This window comes from Aspergillus undulatus (genome assembly GCF_047715775.1).
Source record: "Aspergillus undulatus strain CBS 261.88 unplaced genomic scaffold BDV17scaffold_6, whole genome shotgun sequence".
NCBI lineage: Eukaryota > Fungi > Ascomycota > Eurotiomycetes > Eurotiales > Aspergillaceae > Aspergillus > Aspergillus undulatus.
Genome location: NW_027396610.1, coordinates 381,324 through 396,710, shown reverse-complemented (window position 1 = coordinate 396,710; position 15,387 = coordinate 381,324). Strand labels below are relative to the sequence as shown.

Sequence of the window (15,387 nt, the reverse complement as noted above, 5' to 3'; positions counted from 1 at the left end):
TACCTTCGAAGGAGGGGTAGAGGGTGGGGTGCAAGCGCTCACAGTTAATGTAGTCAGGGTGAATACTGCGTGGAGGGGTTCAGACCCACCTCGCCACGCGGAGACCGCCAAAGATCGGAATTCCGACTTCACACCGATCATCTTTCCTCCAACTTCGACCATAATGACACCGGCAGACAGGAAAAGAGCAAAGCATCCTCGGCCGCCCAGGAAGAAAGCATGCACCAGCTGCACCAGATCCAAGGTCCGGTGTAATCTCGAGCGTCCCAGATGCTCGAGGTGCAGGTCACTTGGTCGGACTTGCGAGTACACAACCCCCAGTTCAGCTTCCATTCCAGCACTTGGATCAAGCCAGGACGCAAGCGATTCCCCAGCGTGGCCCATCTTATCAGGCCCACCAATTGATCCAGCTATCAGTGGCTCAGCTTCAGTTCTACCTAACCTTCCAAACACCGCTGGACTCACACCAAGCCAATCTGGAGAGCTACAGATCACTAATGAGCAGAACAATGACAACGAACTCGATTTAACCAGTACGCATCTCGCTGTGAACGATAGCGCAGATGATATTCGAGATCGATGGCTCAGACCATACTTCATGCCTTCGCTATACGGAAGTGAAAACTCAAAGGTCTATCAACCGTTCACATTGCAGTTTCTATCGCGAGTTTTGAGCACCTACCCACATCGCATGATTAAGGACAAAGACGTTCCGCCAATAGTCCACCGATCCCAAGTCTCTGGGGGACGAATAGCGCCTGCACTAGCCAACTGCTATACCCTCGTGCGAATGTGGGTTCAGGCTGTGCCGGGGAGTGAACGAATTGTGGTGGACACTGTACGGTTAGAGATGGAGCGGCTAGCTGTGGAGGTATGTATCGACTTTCGTTTTGAAGTAGTCTGCTGCTAGTATGCTGAGATTTGTACCACCTCCAGCCCTCGACCCTTTGCGATATAGACCATCTGTCCGCTTTCCAGGCCTACTTGACCTACCTTCTTCTGATGTACTCCAACCCTCTTAGCATCCCAAGCTACGAACAATCACTTGTCTCTGGGCGAGATATGATAACCCTAATGGAAATGGCCTACCGCACAGCCCGGCACGGCCTCATCTGCACATCCGAACTCTCTCGCACAAGACCAACCTGGGAATCATGGATAGTGGCCTCGACCAAGCGCCGTGCCATCTACGTTATGTACCTCTTCAGCAGTTTATATAATGCTGAAAACGATCTTCCGAACTTCCTAGGCGAGGAACTCCGAGATGTCTTTGCGCCGGAGGCTAAGGCACTATGGGAGGCAAGGAGCCGTGCCGAGTGGGAGAGGGCGTATGATCTGCATCTGAGAGAGTGGCCAGACGGGATATTGCAGATCTCTGAACTTTGGAGGTCTGAAGAGACGGGGTCGGCAAGACGAAGAGAGAGAGTTGAGCGGTGGTTGAAGACTGTGGATGAGTTTGGGATGATGCTGTTTTCTGTGTGTGCCCATATTCATGGGTGTTGACCGCTATCTACACCTGAACCCACAGAGCCCAGAGACTAGTGTCTTTGTATACTTGTAGATGGGACAAGCACTTCTGGAACCAACCTTATAGCCAGTTACTGCAGTTGAGGGTATTGGGGGGTATCGGGGGGAATATAAGTCACGTGCTCTGTCGGAATTCCGAAGTGCCTCACTGTTCTTGCGAGTATAAACTGCCCTCTGCTCTACATCATCTTTATCACACCTTCAATGTTTTCCAATCAACCTACCACACTTACCAACTCTGAAAATGGCAGCCTACACAACAAACCACGACCCATCCGTCCTCTCAACTCACAGCTGGCGCAGAGCCCAAAACTCCGCCCCGCACCTCCTCCCGCATCTCAAACCAGACATGCCAATCAAAATCCTCGACATCGGCTGCGGCCCCGGCTCAATAACAGTCGACTTCGCATCCCTCGTTCCAAACGGCCACGTCATCGGAATTGAGTACGTCTCCAGCCCGCTCGACGAAGCGCGGAGCCTCGCGAAAGCTCGGGGCGTAACCAACGTCGAGTTTCGCGTGGGGGATATCCACGCTCTCGAGTTTGACAATGAGACTTTTGATGTTGTCCATGTTCATCAGGTTCTGCAGCATATAGCTGATCCTGTCCGCGCACTATCTGAGATGCGCCGCGTGACGAAAAAGGGAGGGGTTGTTTCCGCGCGCGAGTCGGATAGTTTCTCGTGGTACCCTGAGAATCCAGGAATCCAATCGTGGCTCGACCTCACGACGACGATGGCGAAAGAGAAGGGCGGGAATCCGCATCCTGGGAAAATGATCCATGCTTGGGCTGTGCAGGCGGGCTTTCAGAGGGTGAAGATTGAACGGAGTGCGGGGACTTGGTGCTTTAGTACCCCTGAGGAGCGGCAGTACTGGGGAGAGTCGATGGCGAGGAGGATGGAGGGGTCGGGCCTTGCGGAGGGGGCGGTTAGTGGGGGTTTTGCGAGTAAGAGGGAGCTTGAGGCGATTGCGCGCGGGTGGAGGGAGTGGGTTGGGCAGGATGATGGGTGGTTTGGGGTTTTGCATGGGCAGCTTTTGTGTTGGAAGTGATCAATTCTCTTTACTTCAAGGAAAACAACAAATGCACTGTATTTAAGCGGGTGGCCAGAAGGCTCGTCAGTCCACGCCAGTCAGGGGAACGATTGTCCCTGGCGAGGAGAAGGCAAGCATGTCCTCTCAATAATGTATCTATAATTCGATGCGGCAACGCAGAGTTACTTGATTTCCGCATAAAACAATGCCACCTCCTATTCCATGAACAACGTATCTCCTCTACGCCTGCATAATGTCACACTGCACACCCTCCGGCAACCCCGCACTCTTCAGCTCATCAGCCGAGACTCCATCGGGGACATTGAACCTGGATTCGACACTTATTAGCAATGACTCACTCACCACATCCCAGGCTCTCGCAACGGGAACGTCGGTTGATCGGCTATACTCACGAAGTCCGATGCGTAGGCGGCATGCTCCGCGTCGAGAAGAACGGCGCGAGATCAGTTGCGCCCTTGGAGGTGAAGAGGTCTTTTGCTCTGGACATTCCTCATTAGTATGGGTATACCTTCCAGGCGGTAGACTGGTGCACGTACATCTGCTCGATCTGGCTACCGTGTGCCTGGTATGCGTCGTGGCTGTCGTATTTTATGATGGCGGTCTGGAGTTTGGTTAGTATCCGGGAATCAAGATAATGAGTCTCTCGAAGTGATGGCTTACAAACTTTGGCATTTTGATTGTGCTTTGTGGAGTTGTGTTCCTGTTGAGAAATCTGAATCAGGGGAAGTGGTCTCAAGGCTGCAGTCGCAGTCGCGGGGTATAAATGACGTCATTGATAAGAGGGTGGTCTATAGCGTTACATTGTAGTAAATAATGGAGAGATTTGAACAATGTTGGTACCTGCCAGGCTGTAATGAATTCCTGGTCCAGATCTCTTTCATTGACCAGGCAGCACCTTCACTCGAAGCCCCCTGTCGCTAGCATCTACTATTCCCCTCGCTTAGGGGGTACAGTAACCAACCCCTTCGTCTCCTTTGTCCTCCACTGTAAAAGCTTCGCCATCTCATATATCGCCTTGAGATGCGGTGTTGGGACCCCTACCCTAGCTGCCTCTCGTACGGGCTCCCCGACTAGATACTCAACTTCCATAAAATTGCCCTTGGATTGTTAGTCTTAGTCACAGTCGCGGCCATGAACATCCACGCTGGCCCGATAGAGAAGGAACCATAGCTTACCTTTTCACTATCATTCAACATACTAGGTTTCAAATACAACTCGATCGGATCAAGATCTACCATCGCATCAATAATATCCTCCGGTAAAGTATGCCCCAATGCCGCTGCCGTCGCAACAACTTCCTTCATAGCAGGCCTAGCAAGTTGCTCAATGACGCTCCCGCTTAATCTGAGTCTCGATGTATCAAGCCCTGATATTGCAGCTAGCGGGTTCAAAACCGCATTATAGACGAGCTTTCGCCATCGTGACCAGGGGGCGTTATCGGAGAAAGTGACGTCGGGTTTTCCTGACGCTTCGTAGATCCGGATAAAATCGTGTGCTGCTTTGATTTCTGTTTCGTGCGATGGGATATTTGGGTTTCTGAATGCGCCTAGGTATACCCTGTCGCGGGACTCCTGGACGATGTGTCCCGGTTTACCCTCGTAGGAATCGATCATGGATACACCAGACAAGACGATATTAGACGGGAGCTTCTCGAAAATAGCTTTTTCAATATTTAGTCCGTTCTGAATCATCACGATTACGGTGTGGCCTGGTGTTGCAGCGGGAGCTATCAACTCTGCAACTGTCGGTGGGATGTCGGGGCAGTTTTTGGTTGTTGTGATGATGTAGTCGAATGGTCGGAGTGATTCCTTTGCGACATCTGGGACGGAATTGACCACTGTCACTCCAGGGTCAGTTCATTTGTCCTTGACCAGAGGAGAGTCGTACCTCTTGTTGGCCTCCATCCTTTCAGACTGCCATGATCGACGCTTTCAATTGTATAGCCTTGATTCTTCACAACTTGATAATTTGATCTCAGCACTGCAGTGACTTGGCCTAGTCCACCGGATTCGATATTCATGGCTGCGATGGCACCCACGGCGCCGCCTCCGAAAAGGAGGACGTTTGCCTTCTTGGATGTCGACGAGGACATACTGACGCTGCGCCCTGGAGACAGGCAAAGTGAGCGAAAGTAAATATCGTTGCAGGTCTACTTTATATCCGTCGTGGTGGAAACGTGGAACGGGGCGCTCGTCCTTCGCCTACCGGAGGATCGATTACAGATTACGGACCTTGTGGCGATGCATGGATCTTACCTAACGGTTGATAAGGATGGCCCAGTTGCCCCGCACTAAGGTGAATTAGGTAGTACCATGTAAGATTTGAGCAGGGCTCGCCGATTGGCTGCAACAATCGGAGATATAGTAGGGACAAACTACATTGTCCAGTCTACTCCAATAGGCCCCCGAGGGTCCGATGTAGATAGTGAAGAACGGGCTCTGCACAGTAAACGGGCACCAGTACGGGATCCCAGAGTCAACAGACGTTCCTGAAATAGACCATATGTTACTTAAATAGTGGTGATAGTGTGGTATGTACATCTATTACCGTTGCAGATCCAGTCCATGTCCATTGTCGCAACCATGCTGTTCAGAAGGACAGGGAGCATCCGCACAACTCTGCACGATGCCTTGGACTGGATGGCATACAGTAAGCTGCTCTCGGCTATCGACAGGGCCATGCCGGGCACACAGAAAGAAAGAAACGTACTCTACCGGAAGCAGATATACATAGCCCATGACTAGTTGTGTCACTGCTCCGACAGTATACCATCATCCTTTACCATATAGGCAGAAGAGAGAGGACAGTTTCGACCGGTCAGTTTGTGCCACAAGCGCAGGATAAACTGAACGCGCTCTCCCAAGTCCAGCACTTCCGGGGGGATGACATGGAATGGAATGCCATTTGCCTCCAGCACCTCCAAGAACGCAATATGAGTGTCCTCCCACTCTGTCCAAGTCCTAGCCATCAACCGTACACCATCATCCTTCAGCCAGTCCGCGACCGGGGGGCAAAGTATAACCAACGCCTCTCTCATTCGATCTCGGAGGCACTCCCATTGTGGCGAAGACTCTAGGATTTCACGCGCATCGACGGTTCCGTATTTAATTCCGTAGACGATGGGGTCGGCACCGGAGCGATCACTTAGAACGGGCTCGGTAGGGTTTTTGTTCTCCTCGTCGTATTGAGCGCCGAGGATCAGTTGCTGCAGCTCCAGTGATCGGTGCGGGTTATTCGCAATGTCATCGCGCGAGAAGTGATGCTTCTTCAGAACGTTTCGTGCCACTTCTGAGATGACTCGCAGATTCAAGGATGGGTGTTCTCTGGAGAAGACGTCTTGCAGTACGTGGAAGAGGGTTGTCTTGCCGGTGCATTGGGCGCCAATGATATAGACAGACGGTGACTGCATCTTGTAAATGGACCAGCTATGCAGCCAAAGACAGGTCAGTTTGGAAAGCGGCTGGATGATCGTCAATATTGTTTGAGCTTACCAGCAAGGAAGGTTTGTTCGTTGGCGAGAAGAGACTGCAAGGCTGCAAGAACCCCCGCTCCAAGAAGCCAAAGGAAGCAAACCCTGGTAGTCCACGTCGCTCGCGCCTGTTAGGAGCAAACATGACAAAATGGTCAAAAAGAATCAGCTGCTCAGGTATTGGTGGGAGGTGGTTTGTTTTGATCATTCACAGATTCACAGTGTTACTCCATCACTCCACAACACTCATTCACTGCTCCTGCCTGTCTGCCTCCCCTCCACAACACTGCAGTCAACCTCAGCTTTCCCTACACAGTCATCACACACGAACCATGGCCTCGAAGAAGCTCAGCTCATTCTCGCTCATTCTCCAGTCGGAGTTTCTCACGACTGACTGCAGATGGGAGTATCAGGTCCCTGACTTACCGACAGCGCAGATCACGAACCCTGATCGATGGATCAAATCCCTGGAGCTGGTCTCCAACGCACAAACACGCAAGCTAGAGCTCAGGTTCATCAAGACAGTTCCCAATCGTGCTACTGGTTCCTGCCCCTCCGACAGACTGCTGCATCTTTCCTTTCCTGATTTTCGTCTCGGGCAGTTCGACGAAGAGGGAAAGTGGCAGACATTCACTGCCAGAGAGACGGCCGACTACCTGGTTCGACTGCTCAAAGAAGGTATTACGTTAAATTGTGAGGCCTACAGCTTTTACGGTCATAGTTTCAGTCAGTTGAAATCGAGGTCTTGCTATCTACTCCGAGGGTCGAAGCACGAGGTGGCTGCTATCGTGGAATCGCTAGGCGACTTCTCGAAGATCACCACTGTGGCAAAGAAGGCTAAGCGGATCGGTCTTCTCTTCTCCTCCTGCAATGCGACCATGGACGTTTCTGATGCACGCTACGAAGATATTGACGATATTGAACGAGACGGGTACAACTTCACGGACGGTTGCGGCGAGATCGGTCCAAACGCCGCAAAGCTTTTATCCCAGAAACTGTCAATTATCAGCCGCAACACACGCTATCATCCATCGGTGTTTCAAATTCGATTCAAGGGTTACAAAGGTGTTGTTTCGCTGGAGCCTAAGATGCCCGAAGAATATTGGTTCCGGTTCAGACATTCTATGCGCAAGTTCTCTGGCTCTGCAGATCAATCATTTGCGGTGGTTGAGCACTCCAAGGTATTCAAAGAATATACTGATTGCAAGTGCATGCTGACAGATTAGCCCTATACATATGGTTACCTCAATGACGACATTGTGCTGCTCCTGAGCGCACTTGGTATTTCGACCGTCGTCCTTCTCCAGAAACAAGTGGCTCACTTTGACCGGCTGCGCCAATCCCTTACAAATCCAGCTACTGCATTCAGCTTCCTGTGCTCTCTTGATCGGTTTGATTTAGCTGAGAAACTGGTTCTGCAAGGTTTTGGGCAGGTGTCTAGCTCGCTGCGCAGTCTTGTCTCCGCTGAGTATAAAAAGACGCTTAACAAGCGGGACACTCAGAAATGCCGGATCCTTGTCCCAGAGTCTCGACTGGTATTCGGAATCTGTGATAATCGAGAGCTTTTGAAGGAAGGCGAGTGTTTTCTGCGCGTGACAGACGACAGAAATGGACGCCCGATAACAATCAGCGATATTGAAGTCCTCGTCACTCGCAATCCTTGTCTTCATCCTGGCGACCTGCGAAAGCTGAGAGCAGTTGATCGTCCAGAGCTCGCACATCTGACGGACTGCGTGGTCTTCTCAGTCAAAGGTGGCCGTCCGGCAGCAGACCAGATGTCCGGCGGGGACCTTGATGGGGATACCTGTAAGTCATCCTCGAGTTCATGGTCCCTTGATTGAGAATCCAATCTAACGGTCAAACCATAGTTTTTGTCTGCTGGGACCCTGATCTCGTTCCATCGAGACTGTCAGAGGCGGCACAATATCCTCCCGGCAAACAACCCGTCTCCTTCGGAAAAATCACGACCGATGACCGGATCGAGTTCTTTGCAAGGTATACGAGTATCAGTCTGGGTCGTGTGAAAAATCTGTTTCTGGAATGGGCGATGCGCAACGAGGACGGAGCCCTCAGCAGCGAGTGTCAGGAGTTGAACCAGCTTCACTCCCTTTGCGTTGATGGGAATCGAATCAAAATTGACGACAGATTTACGAAATTGCCGCCGCTGAAGGAAGGAGCCAGCCAGTCATTCGTACTCAATGTTCTTCACGAAGCAGCGGAGAAGGAGTGCCAACAGCGCGTTGCAGCGCAAGGGAGCTGGGAGATGTTCGACTCGCGCGAGCTCATTGAAACCATCTTGTGCCAGCCACGCAGCTGCTCTGAGTTTCGCATGGTCGAGCTGGTTTACGATTGGTGTCGAAGAAATAGAGAAGCGGAGCTCGCAGAATTCCTGCCTTATTTCGATCTCGGTGCGCTCACTGTCGAACAGCAACACTGGCTTCTGCAGGAGCTACCTACGGCGACTGATCTCCCAGCCTTGGTGATGAATGGCCTCCTCAGCTCTAACATACTTCAACCGCATGAACTAAGCCCGTTCCATCTCGACTACCCTAGCATGCGATGGAAAAGAATTTTCGGTGTCGAGAACCGACTAGGCAATCTCTTTGAAGTGCTCGAGAAGACCTTTCCACAGTTTGCTAGGAAGCTGCTGGTGTTGCGAATCAACGAACGTTTCAGTATCGCCATCTATATCCCGCAGCGAATGGCAATCCATGAAGAAGCCCTGGTTGGCACAAGGGTACTCGTGTTTGCATTTCCGCATACACTGAGTTATACTAACGCCCGCGACCGCATCCATTGCACGACCGCCGAGTACAGGCTACATTTCAACCATACTACGCTGCAGCTGTACAACCGCCAACGACAGGATACCTTCATTTGGATCGGTCAGCCAGGGATCAACGATGCCTCGTTTCGACAAAACAAGGGTAAAGCAAACCGTGCCCGGCAACGACACCAGACCGTGGTCGAAGGTACCAACCATGAGTGGGTAGCAAGCATCGCCCTAAATCGCATCAGCCGAAGCCTCCAGACACACATTGGCGCAGTACGTCGGCATGGGATTGCAGCTGTAGTAAGAGACTATGACTTCTATATTGGACCAGGCAGTTGAGCTAATGAAATACAGGAGCTCTACATTATCGGCAATACTGATGTTCATTCATTCCAAACGCTGGACCTGTGGTTGCAGAGTATTGATACCCTGGAGACGACACCACTCTTTGGGAAGGTGCCTCCTCCATTGGTGATCCCGCAGATGTCCACGGCAGATTGGTCTTCACAGACGGACGAAGTTAGAGCGCTGGTAATCAAGGGCGATTTGTCTCAGTTGGACCAGTTACCGATGCAGTCGAACATTGTTCCAGTTTTCCAATTCTGCTACCACTATGCCGAGGCCAATCTCCCTGGAAGAATATATTGCCACTACTTGGAATCAGCAAGCGCGGTGAGCAAATGGCTTGCACCTAAGGAGTTGCTAGATGGCCTCCTCCAAGGCCTGCTCTATGCGCCTGGAAACGTCATCTTCTTTGCACGGCTCTGCCCATGGGAACAGAACCTTCCAGACAATTTGCGTCGATCACTCAAATCCCACATCCCGTACCTCCTACAGTCACTTCTGCAATCGGCCAGGTACATCGGCGAGTTTGCCATTGAAGCATTTTGCAAACTCGGCCGCGAGGCTGACACATTGTCGCCCCTGTCGTTCAAAAACTTGGTCGAAAAGGCATCCCTAGTATTAAATTCCCCGGCCCTGTTGCTGGACTTCTGCCTGGAATGTTTTCAGCCGATGGGCGAGCGCCTACTTACTGAATCGTCCTCAGCAAAACAGTACTTCTCGCGCCACCTCTTTGCCGCCGCGATTGACCACAATGAAGAAGCTTGTGAGGCAAAGCCCCCGCGCAACGACTTGTGGGCATTTGAATCTGTTGCCTTGTCCCTCACGTACCCCGTTTTAACAAGCAATCGGCGTATAGATGCACCGCAACTGGAGCGCCTAGCGGCGGGGGATCATGTCCGGTTCGAACTGGCTCGGTTTCCAGAGAACGTGTTACTGCCTGATCTCGCAAGCTTTGACGCTTTGGTTCAAACATCACAGCCAGGGACGGTCACCTTCGCCTGTCTATCGTATCCGCCTGCCTATCTTGCGTCCGCTCGGTGGCGGATGAAGCATTGCGGCTCTTTTGTCACCGCTGAAGCAATGTTTGATGCACTGGTTGAGTTGGTGGAACAAAAGGAAAATGCATGCGCTTTATATCCTCTGTTAGCCAATGGTCGATGGGACCCAAAGCCTCAACGCGAAGGCGTACATTATCGGGCTAGAGAGGACTTGAATGAGTGCCAGAACCAGGCAGTCAAGGCGTCTCTCAACACTTGTTTGACCTGCGTCTGGGGCCCACCAGGCACCGGAAAGACACAGACAGTTGCTGTCATTCTGCAGGAGTTTCTACGCAAGGGACCCGAGGAGCGCATTCTCGTCACGGCTCCCACCCATAATGCCGTCGACAACATCTTGAGACGATACTTGGCCTTTACGGGCTTTTCGGGTGTTAAGCCTCTTAGAGTGACTACCAATGTACGTGTTTCTCGAGCCCTAGGTCTCTCATACTCCCTAAGTACTTCCTTTTAGATCCGCAAGGTGTCCTCTGATCTGGTTCAATATACCTGTGATGGCATGGACATGAACGACTCACATTCAGCCTCTAAGGCTAGACGCCTGGCACTCGAGCGCATCCGGCAGGCCCGGCTCGTATTCACAACATGCGCCGGAGCCGGCCTGGGGCTTCTACGAAAGGAAGGATTCCAGGTTGTTCTGATCGATGAGTCCTCGCAGCAATCAGAGCCCATGTCCCTAATCCCGTTGACCAAGGGTTGTCAACGAGCCATTCTCGTCGGGGACCATGTCCAGCTCCGTAGCACAGTAGGGAAGTATGCCAAAATGATGGGCTTGGAAATTTCCCTGTTTGAGCGCTTATATACGAGTGATGAGGCCTCGAGTGGTGCATTCAGCAAGGTCATGCTAGACATTCAGTATCGAATGCACCCTCAGATTGGCGAATTTCCGTCGCGCGAGTTCTACAGTGGCAGGCTCAAGGCAGATATCTCTTGCGACAACAGGCCGCTCCATAGTGGCTGTTTCCCTTGGCCGCGGGAACGAAATACACCCGACACACCGCTAGCACGACGCGTCTTTGTCGCCTGCTATGCCACTGAAGACGCCGGACATCAATCAAAAGGCAACCCTAGCCAGGCGGAGCTTTGCAAGAAGATACATAGATTGCTCACGTCGCCAAAATCCGATTCAAGCACAAGCACAGCACCACCGTCAATCGCAGTCCTGACTCCCTACACTCGGCAGGTCAAAATGCTGCAATCTTCCCTCCCATCCTCCGCTACCGTCTCTAGCATCGATGGTTTCCAGGGCCGCGAGGCAGATATTGTCATTTACGTCACCGTTCGCTGTAACCCACATGGAGAAATCGGGTTCCTGAGTGACTTGAGACGGTTGAACGTGGTGTTGACAAGAGCGCGCGCGGGTCTTATTGTTGTTGGATGCCCGAGGACGTTGACGCATGGGGGCCCGGGAGATCCTGGGGATGGGACCGTAGGGCAAAATGACTTGGAAGTGCGTGATAATGATCGGGCTCCGGATGGGTGTAGCGGGTTTAGTGGAGCTGTTGATCAAGATAGTCGGCCTGTTTGGAGGAGACTCGTGGCATCGCTTGTGAAAGTCGAGCTATCATGAGCATTTCACAGGATCTTGTTGGATAATTTAGAGCTTTCCGCCGTAATTAATGTATAATGGAATCGGCTTACTTGCCATTATGCCTCAGTACAGCTCTTGAAACCCACGCACGCCGACCGGGTCCTGAAGCTATCACTATAATCCAACTCCCCACTTGATAAGGCATACCACCAGAAATTCTGGACCCGGGCGTTCTACGACACCCGCAGAGTCAAAGACAGTCGTATGACCCGACTGGGATATCTGGCTGTTGGAGCTGGGAGCTTAGAGCTTGGAATAAGTGTACAAGTCGGACTCAGCCCCAGCCCCAAAGAATCCTGCACCTAGGGAAATGCCACGACCCAGTGGGCCCGTAGGAGGCTGCGGCTCAGCCGCAATCCAACCAACTCCGAAATCTACTCCATATGCGTGAGTATATGAGCCGGTAAGGGCGTTGATGAAGCGCTGTCTCTGCGATATCGGACCCGGTTGTTGTTGAGGCCACACTAGACTCTTAGCGTGGGGGGCAAAGTGGTTTTGTATTTATAGTATAGCCTTCCAAATCACTAGTATTCTTCCAATTCTTGTTAAAAGAATTCTTCCAAAAACCTCAAAAAAAAAAATTTAAGATTGGGAGGACACGTAGATGACTTCCGATCTAACATCTTTAGTCTCATTGAGTAGACATCAGAATCCAAATGCTCCTCCACCGTAGTGACTCGATGTCTCTGCGGAGTTCCAGATCAAACTAAAGTAGCGTCCGCCTGGGCCCAAGTCCATTCGGTGCTCCGGTGGCCCCTTTCGAGCCGTGACTCACGGTTAGCCAGTCTAAATTTCACAGGCATAAAATGGCCCTAGGACTGACTGCCATGGTTTTCATCCCTACCAGAAGATCATTATACGATGGAACACATCCGCCAGACTTTTGCCCAATGCCAGCGGGAAAGCCGTCCCGCGCTGGTCACCTACGTGACGGCCGGATTCCCCACTGCAGAAGAGACACCAGATATCATGCTGGGGATGCAGGCTGGAGGAGCCGGTGAGTCAGATCCTTTCGTTGCCAACGGGTTGTGATTGTAATCCATAGGATGAGTAGACATCATCGAACTGGGTCTTCCCTTTACCGATCCTATTGCGGACGGTCCGACGATCCAGAAATCCAACCTAAAGGCGCTGCAGAATGGGGTCACGATCAGCTCCATGCTCGAAATGGTCCGCGAAGCCCGCCAGAGGGGGCTCAGAACGCCTGTGCTTTTCATGGGCTACTATAACCCGCTGCTACGGTATGGAGAGAACAAGATTCTGGCCGATTGCAAGCTCGCCGGCGTCAGCGGCTTCATTATTGTGGACTTGCCACCGGAGGAGGCGATTCGATTTCGCAAGGGCTGTGTCAAGACAGGGTAGTGCCATCCATAATCCTTGAACGCGAAAACGTTTGTAACTGAAGTAACTAACACCGCTGAATATACTAGTCTCTCCTACGTCCCACTGATCGCCCCCTCTACCACGGAAGACCGCATGAGAACCCTCTGTAGCATGGCAGATTCTTTCATTTACCTTGTTTCCCGCATGGGCGTTACGGGGATCACGGGCTCAATGAACCCAGAGCTTCCAGCCCTCATCCGGCGCGTCAAGAGGCTTTCCGGCAATGTGCCAGTGGCAGTCGGATTTGGAATTAGCACTCGAGCGCAATACCTCGCCGTCACCTCCGTTGCCGACGGCGCCGTTATTGGCAGTCAAATGATAACGACCTTGGATGAGGCCCCGGCCGGAAAGGGCGCCCAGGCAGCCGAGAGGTTTTGCACAAAGATCACGCAGCGAAAGGTCGAGACGGGCTCGTGTGCGCTGGGAGATGTTAGTGAGGGTGTAACGGTCGCCTCAACCGCCGAAGATGAGGAGGCAACGGTGACCGTAGACGAGCCGGGGCGGTTTGGCCATTTCGGCGGTCAATATGCCCCGGAGGCGCTGCGCATCGGTCTGGACGAGCTCGAGGCTGGGTTCCAGGCAGCCCGTGAGGATCCAGCCTTCTGGGAGGAGTTTCGGTCTTACTATCCCTACATGGGCCGTCCATCGAGCCTGCACCTTGCCGAACGACTAACAGCCCACGCTGGCGGCGCAAATATCTGGCTGAAACGAGAAGATCTGAATCATACCGGCTCACATAAGATCAACAACGCTCTAGGTCAAATCCTTGTTGCGCGCCGATTAGGCAAAACAGAGATCATCGCGGAAACCGGCGCGGGCCAACACGGGGTGGCGACGGCCACCGTGTGCGCCAAGTTTGGCCTAAAGTGTACCATCTATATGGGCGCGGAGGATGTCCGCCGGCAGGCCCTGAACGTCTTTCGGATTAGGCTGTTAGGCGCAACCGTTGTGCCCGTCGAGTCTGGATCGCGCACGCTCCGCGATGCCGTAAACGAGGCCTTTCGCGCGTGGATCACGCGGCTGAACACCACTCACTACATTATCGGATCGGCCATCGGGCCGCATCCCTTTCCTACCATGGTCCGGACCTTCCAGAGCGTCATCGGCGATGAAACCGGAGCGCAGATGGCTGCCTTGGGCAAGAAAGTCGATGCGGTGATTGCTTGTGTCGGCGGCGGGTCCAACGCCGTTGGCATGTTCTACCCCTTCTCGCAAGACGCTTCTGTCCAGCTCTTTGGCGTCGAAGCTGCCGGCGATGGTCTAGACTTAGGTCCTGGCCGGCACTCTGCGACCCTGACCGGTGGGTCGATTGGAGTGTTCCACGGTGTCCGGACATATATCCTCCAAGACCAGCACGGCCAGATCGAAACCACGCATTCGGTCTCCGCGGGGCTAGACTACCCCGGTGTTGGACCGGAATTGGCGTACTGGAAGGAGAGTAGCCGGGCGACGTTTCTGTCGGCGACCGATGCCCAGGCTCTTCAGGGGTTCCGGTTGTTATCAGAGCTGGAAGGAATCATTCCGGCGTTGGAGTCATCCCATGCTGTCTGGGGTGCTGTAGAGGCAGCGAAGAAACTCGGAACTGGCAAGAATCTCGTCTTGTGTCTGAGTGGTAGGGGTGATAAAGATGTGCAGACCGTGGCTGAGGTATTGCCCCGACTAGGGGCAGAAATCGGATGGGATTTGCGGTTTTAGGGTACATGACGCATTGAAGGCAGGGACGATACACAGTGATGTGGGTAATACTAGCTGGGCGTGGATACCTACTGACCTTGGGGCTTGGTTCTGGCTTCAAGAGTGCTCTGCAAATCATTCACCCAGCTCGCCCCCAGGAACGTCAGTATCTGAGGATTCTAGTATTCTATCCAGCCTTCAGGCCTTGTTTTCTTCTCCTTTGCTATATCTTTTATTACTAATGTGCTGTAATAAAGACCCATATCGTATACTTTGAGATACGAAGAATACAGATTTCTTATCTTATACATCAAGCATCTGTCATTGACTTCCAAGCAGAGCAGTGCCTTCATTAACCAAAAGGCCAGATCGCATCCGTTGGCCCTTATTGTTGACCGACACGGGTAGGCGTATAATGGAGTGGAGTGCACCAAGACATCCACAGAAAGACCAAGATTTGTTAGTATTCAAGCGCCCACCTTCCATCGAAACCTCAAGAAAGCGACCAACTCATCCAAA

General features: G+C 52.4%; 7 protein-coding genes across 7 annotated transcripts; 4 read left to right on the top strand and 3 right to left on the bottom strand.

Annotated features, from left to right (window-relative positions):
* Window positions 1-68: 68 nt before the first annotated feature.
* On the top strand, window positions 69-1,637 carry BDV17DRAFT_196147 (Zn(II)2Cys6 transcription factor domain-containing protein). The gene is made up of 2 exons (XM_073755182.1): window positions 69-871; window positions 937-1,637. The coding sequence occupies exons 1-2, from the start codon at window positions 164-166 to the stop codon at window positions 1,501-1,503; spliced, it is 1,275 nt and encodes a 424-aa protein (XP_073619256.1). The 5' UTR covers window positions 69-163; the 3' UTR covers window positions 1,504-1,637.
* On the top strand, window positions 1,341-2,692 carry BDV17DRAFT_196130 (class I SAM-dependent methyltransferase). The gene has a single exon (XM_073755181.1). The coding sequence runs from the start codon at window positions 1,772-1,774 to the stop codon at window positions 2,573-2,575; it is 804 nt and encodes a 267-aa protein (XP_073619255.1). The 5' UTR covers window positions 1,341-1,771; the 3' UTR covers window positions 2,576-2,692.
* Window positions 2,413-3,268, bottom strand: BDV17DRAFT_254413 (uncharacterized protein). Its single transcript, XM_073756772.1, has 4 exons — window positions 3,239-3,268; window positions 3,115-3,179; window positions 2,971-3,057; window positions 2,413-2,885 (listed from the first exon to the last, which is right to left on the bottom strand). The coding sequence occupies exons 1-4, from the start codon at window positions 3,248-3,250 to the stop codon at window positions 2,798-2,800; spliced, it is 252 nt and encodes an 83-aa protein (XP_073619254.1). The 5' UTR covers window positions 3,251-3,268; the 3' UTR covers window positions 2,413-2,797.
* BDV17DRAFT_254410 (ketopantoate reductase family protein) lies at window positions 3,269-4,785 on the bottom strand. The gene is made up of 3 exons (XM_073756771.1): window positions 4,466-4,785; window positions 3,754-4,415; window positions 3,269-3,676 (listed from the first exon to the last, which is right to left on the bottom strand). Exons 1-3 carry the CDS (start codon window positions 4,668-4,670, stop codon window positions 3,506-3,508), a joined length of 1,038 nt encoding a protein of 345 aa, XP_073619253.1. The 5' UTR covers window positions 4,671-4,785; the 3' UTR covers window positions 3,269-3,505.
* Window positions 4,786-5,327: 542 nt separating this feature from the next.
* BDV17DRAFT_287938 (ATP/GTP-binding protein) lies at window positions 5,328-5,987 on the bottom strand (the record flags this gene model as incomplete). The annotated part of the gene is made up of 1 exon (XM_073761271.1): window positions 5,328-5,987. One exon carries the CDS (start codon window positions 5,985-5,987, stop codon window positions 5,328-5,330), a length of 660 nt encoding a protein of 219 aa, XP_073619252.1.
* Window positions 5,988-6,379: 392 nt separating this feature from the next.
* Window positions 6,380-11,790, top strand: BDV17DRAFT_279620 (RNA dependent RNA polymerase-domain-containing protein; the record flags this gene model as incomplete). The annotated part of the gene is made up of 5 exons (XM_073759747.1): window positions 6,380-7,228; window positions 7,274-7,853; window positions 7,916-9,120; window positions 9,175-10,620; window positions 10,675-11,790. 5 exons carry the CDS (start codon window positions 6,380-6,382, stop codon window positions 11,788-11,790), a joined length of 5,196 nt encoding a protein of 1,731 aa, XP_073619251.1.
* Window positions 11,791-12,532: 742 nt separating this feature from the next.
* Window positions 12,533-15,199, top strand: BDV17DRAFT_254404 (tryptophan synthase beta subunit-like PLP-dependent enzyme). The gene is made up of 3 exons (XM_073756770.1): window positions 12,533-12,808; window positions 12,866-13,169; window positions 13,242-15,199. The coding sequence occupies exons 1-3, from the start codon at window positions 12,673-12,675 to the stop codon at window positions 14,887-14,889; spliced, it is 2,088 nt and encodes a 695-aa protein (XP_073619250.1). The 5' UTR covers window positions 12,533-12,672; the 3' UTR covers window positions 14,890-15,199.
* Window positions 15,200-15,387: the final 188 nt, after the last annotated feature.

Excerpts from the sequence above, each read along its gene's own strand:
- BDV17DRAFT_196147 (XM_073755182.1), top strand. The coding sequence starts at position 164 with ATGACACCGGCAGACAGGAAAAGAGCAAAGCATCCTCGGCCGCCCAGG. Across the intron at positions 872-936 it reads TGGAGCGGCTAGCTGTGGAG|CCCTCGACCCTTTGCGATAT; the intron begins GTATGTATCGAC and ends TACCACCTCCAG.
- BDV17DRAFT_196130 (XM_073755181.1), top strand. The coding sequence starts at position 1,772 with ATGGCAGCCTACACAACAAACCACGACCCATCCGTCCTCTCAACTCAC.
- BDV17DRAFT_254413 (XM_073756772.1), bottom strand. Across the intron at positions 3,058-3,114 it reads GGTAGCCAGATCGAGCAGAT|AGCAAAAGACCTCTTCACCT; the intron begins GTACGTGCACCA and ends AGGAATGTCCAG. Across the intron at positions 2,886-2,970 it reads CCGCCTACGCATCGGACTTC|GTTCAATGTCCCCGATGGAG; the intron begins GTGAGTATAGCC and ends TGTCGAATCCAG.
- BDV17DRAFT_254410 (XM_073756771.1), bottom strand. The coding sequence starts at position 4,670 with ATGTCCTCGTCGACATCCAAGAAGGCAAACGTCCTCCTTTTCGGAGGC. Across the intron at positions 4,416-4,465 it reads AGGATGGAGGCCAACAAGAG|TGGTCAATTCCGTCCCAGAT; the intron begins GTACGACTCTCC and ends CTGGAGTGACAG. Across the intron at positions 3,677-3,753 it reads TGTTGAATGATAGTGAAAAG|GGCAATTTTATGGAAGTTGA; the intron begins GTAAGCTATGGT and ends TAACAATCCAAG.
- BDV17DRAFT_254404 (XM_073756770.1), top strand. The coding sequence starts at position 12,673 with ATGGAACACATCCGCCAGACTTTTGCCCAATGCCAGCGGGAAAGCCGT. Across the intron at positions 12,809-12,865 it reads GATGCAGGCTGGAGGAGCCG|ACATCATCGAACTGGGTCTT; the intron begins GTGAGTCAGATC and ends TAGGATGAGTAG. Across the intron at positions 13,170-13,241 it reads AAGGGCTGTGTCAAGACAGG|TCTCTCCTACGTCCCACTGA; the intron begins GTAGTGCCATCC and ends TGAATATACTAG.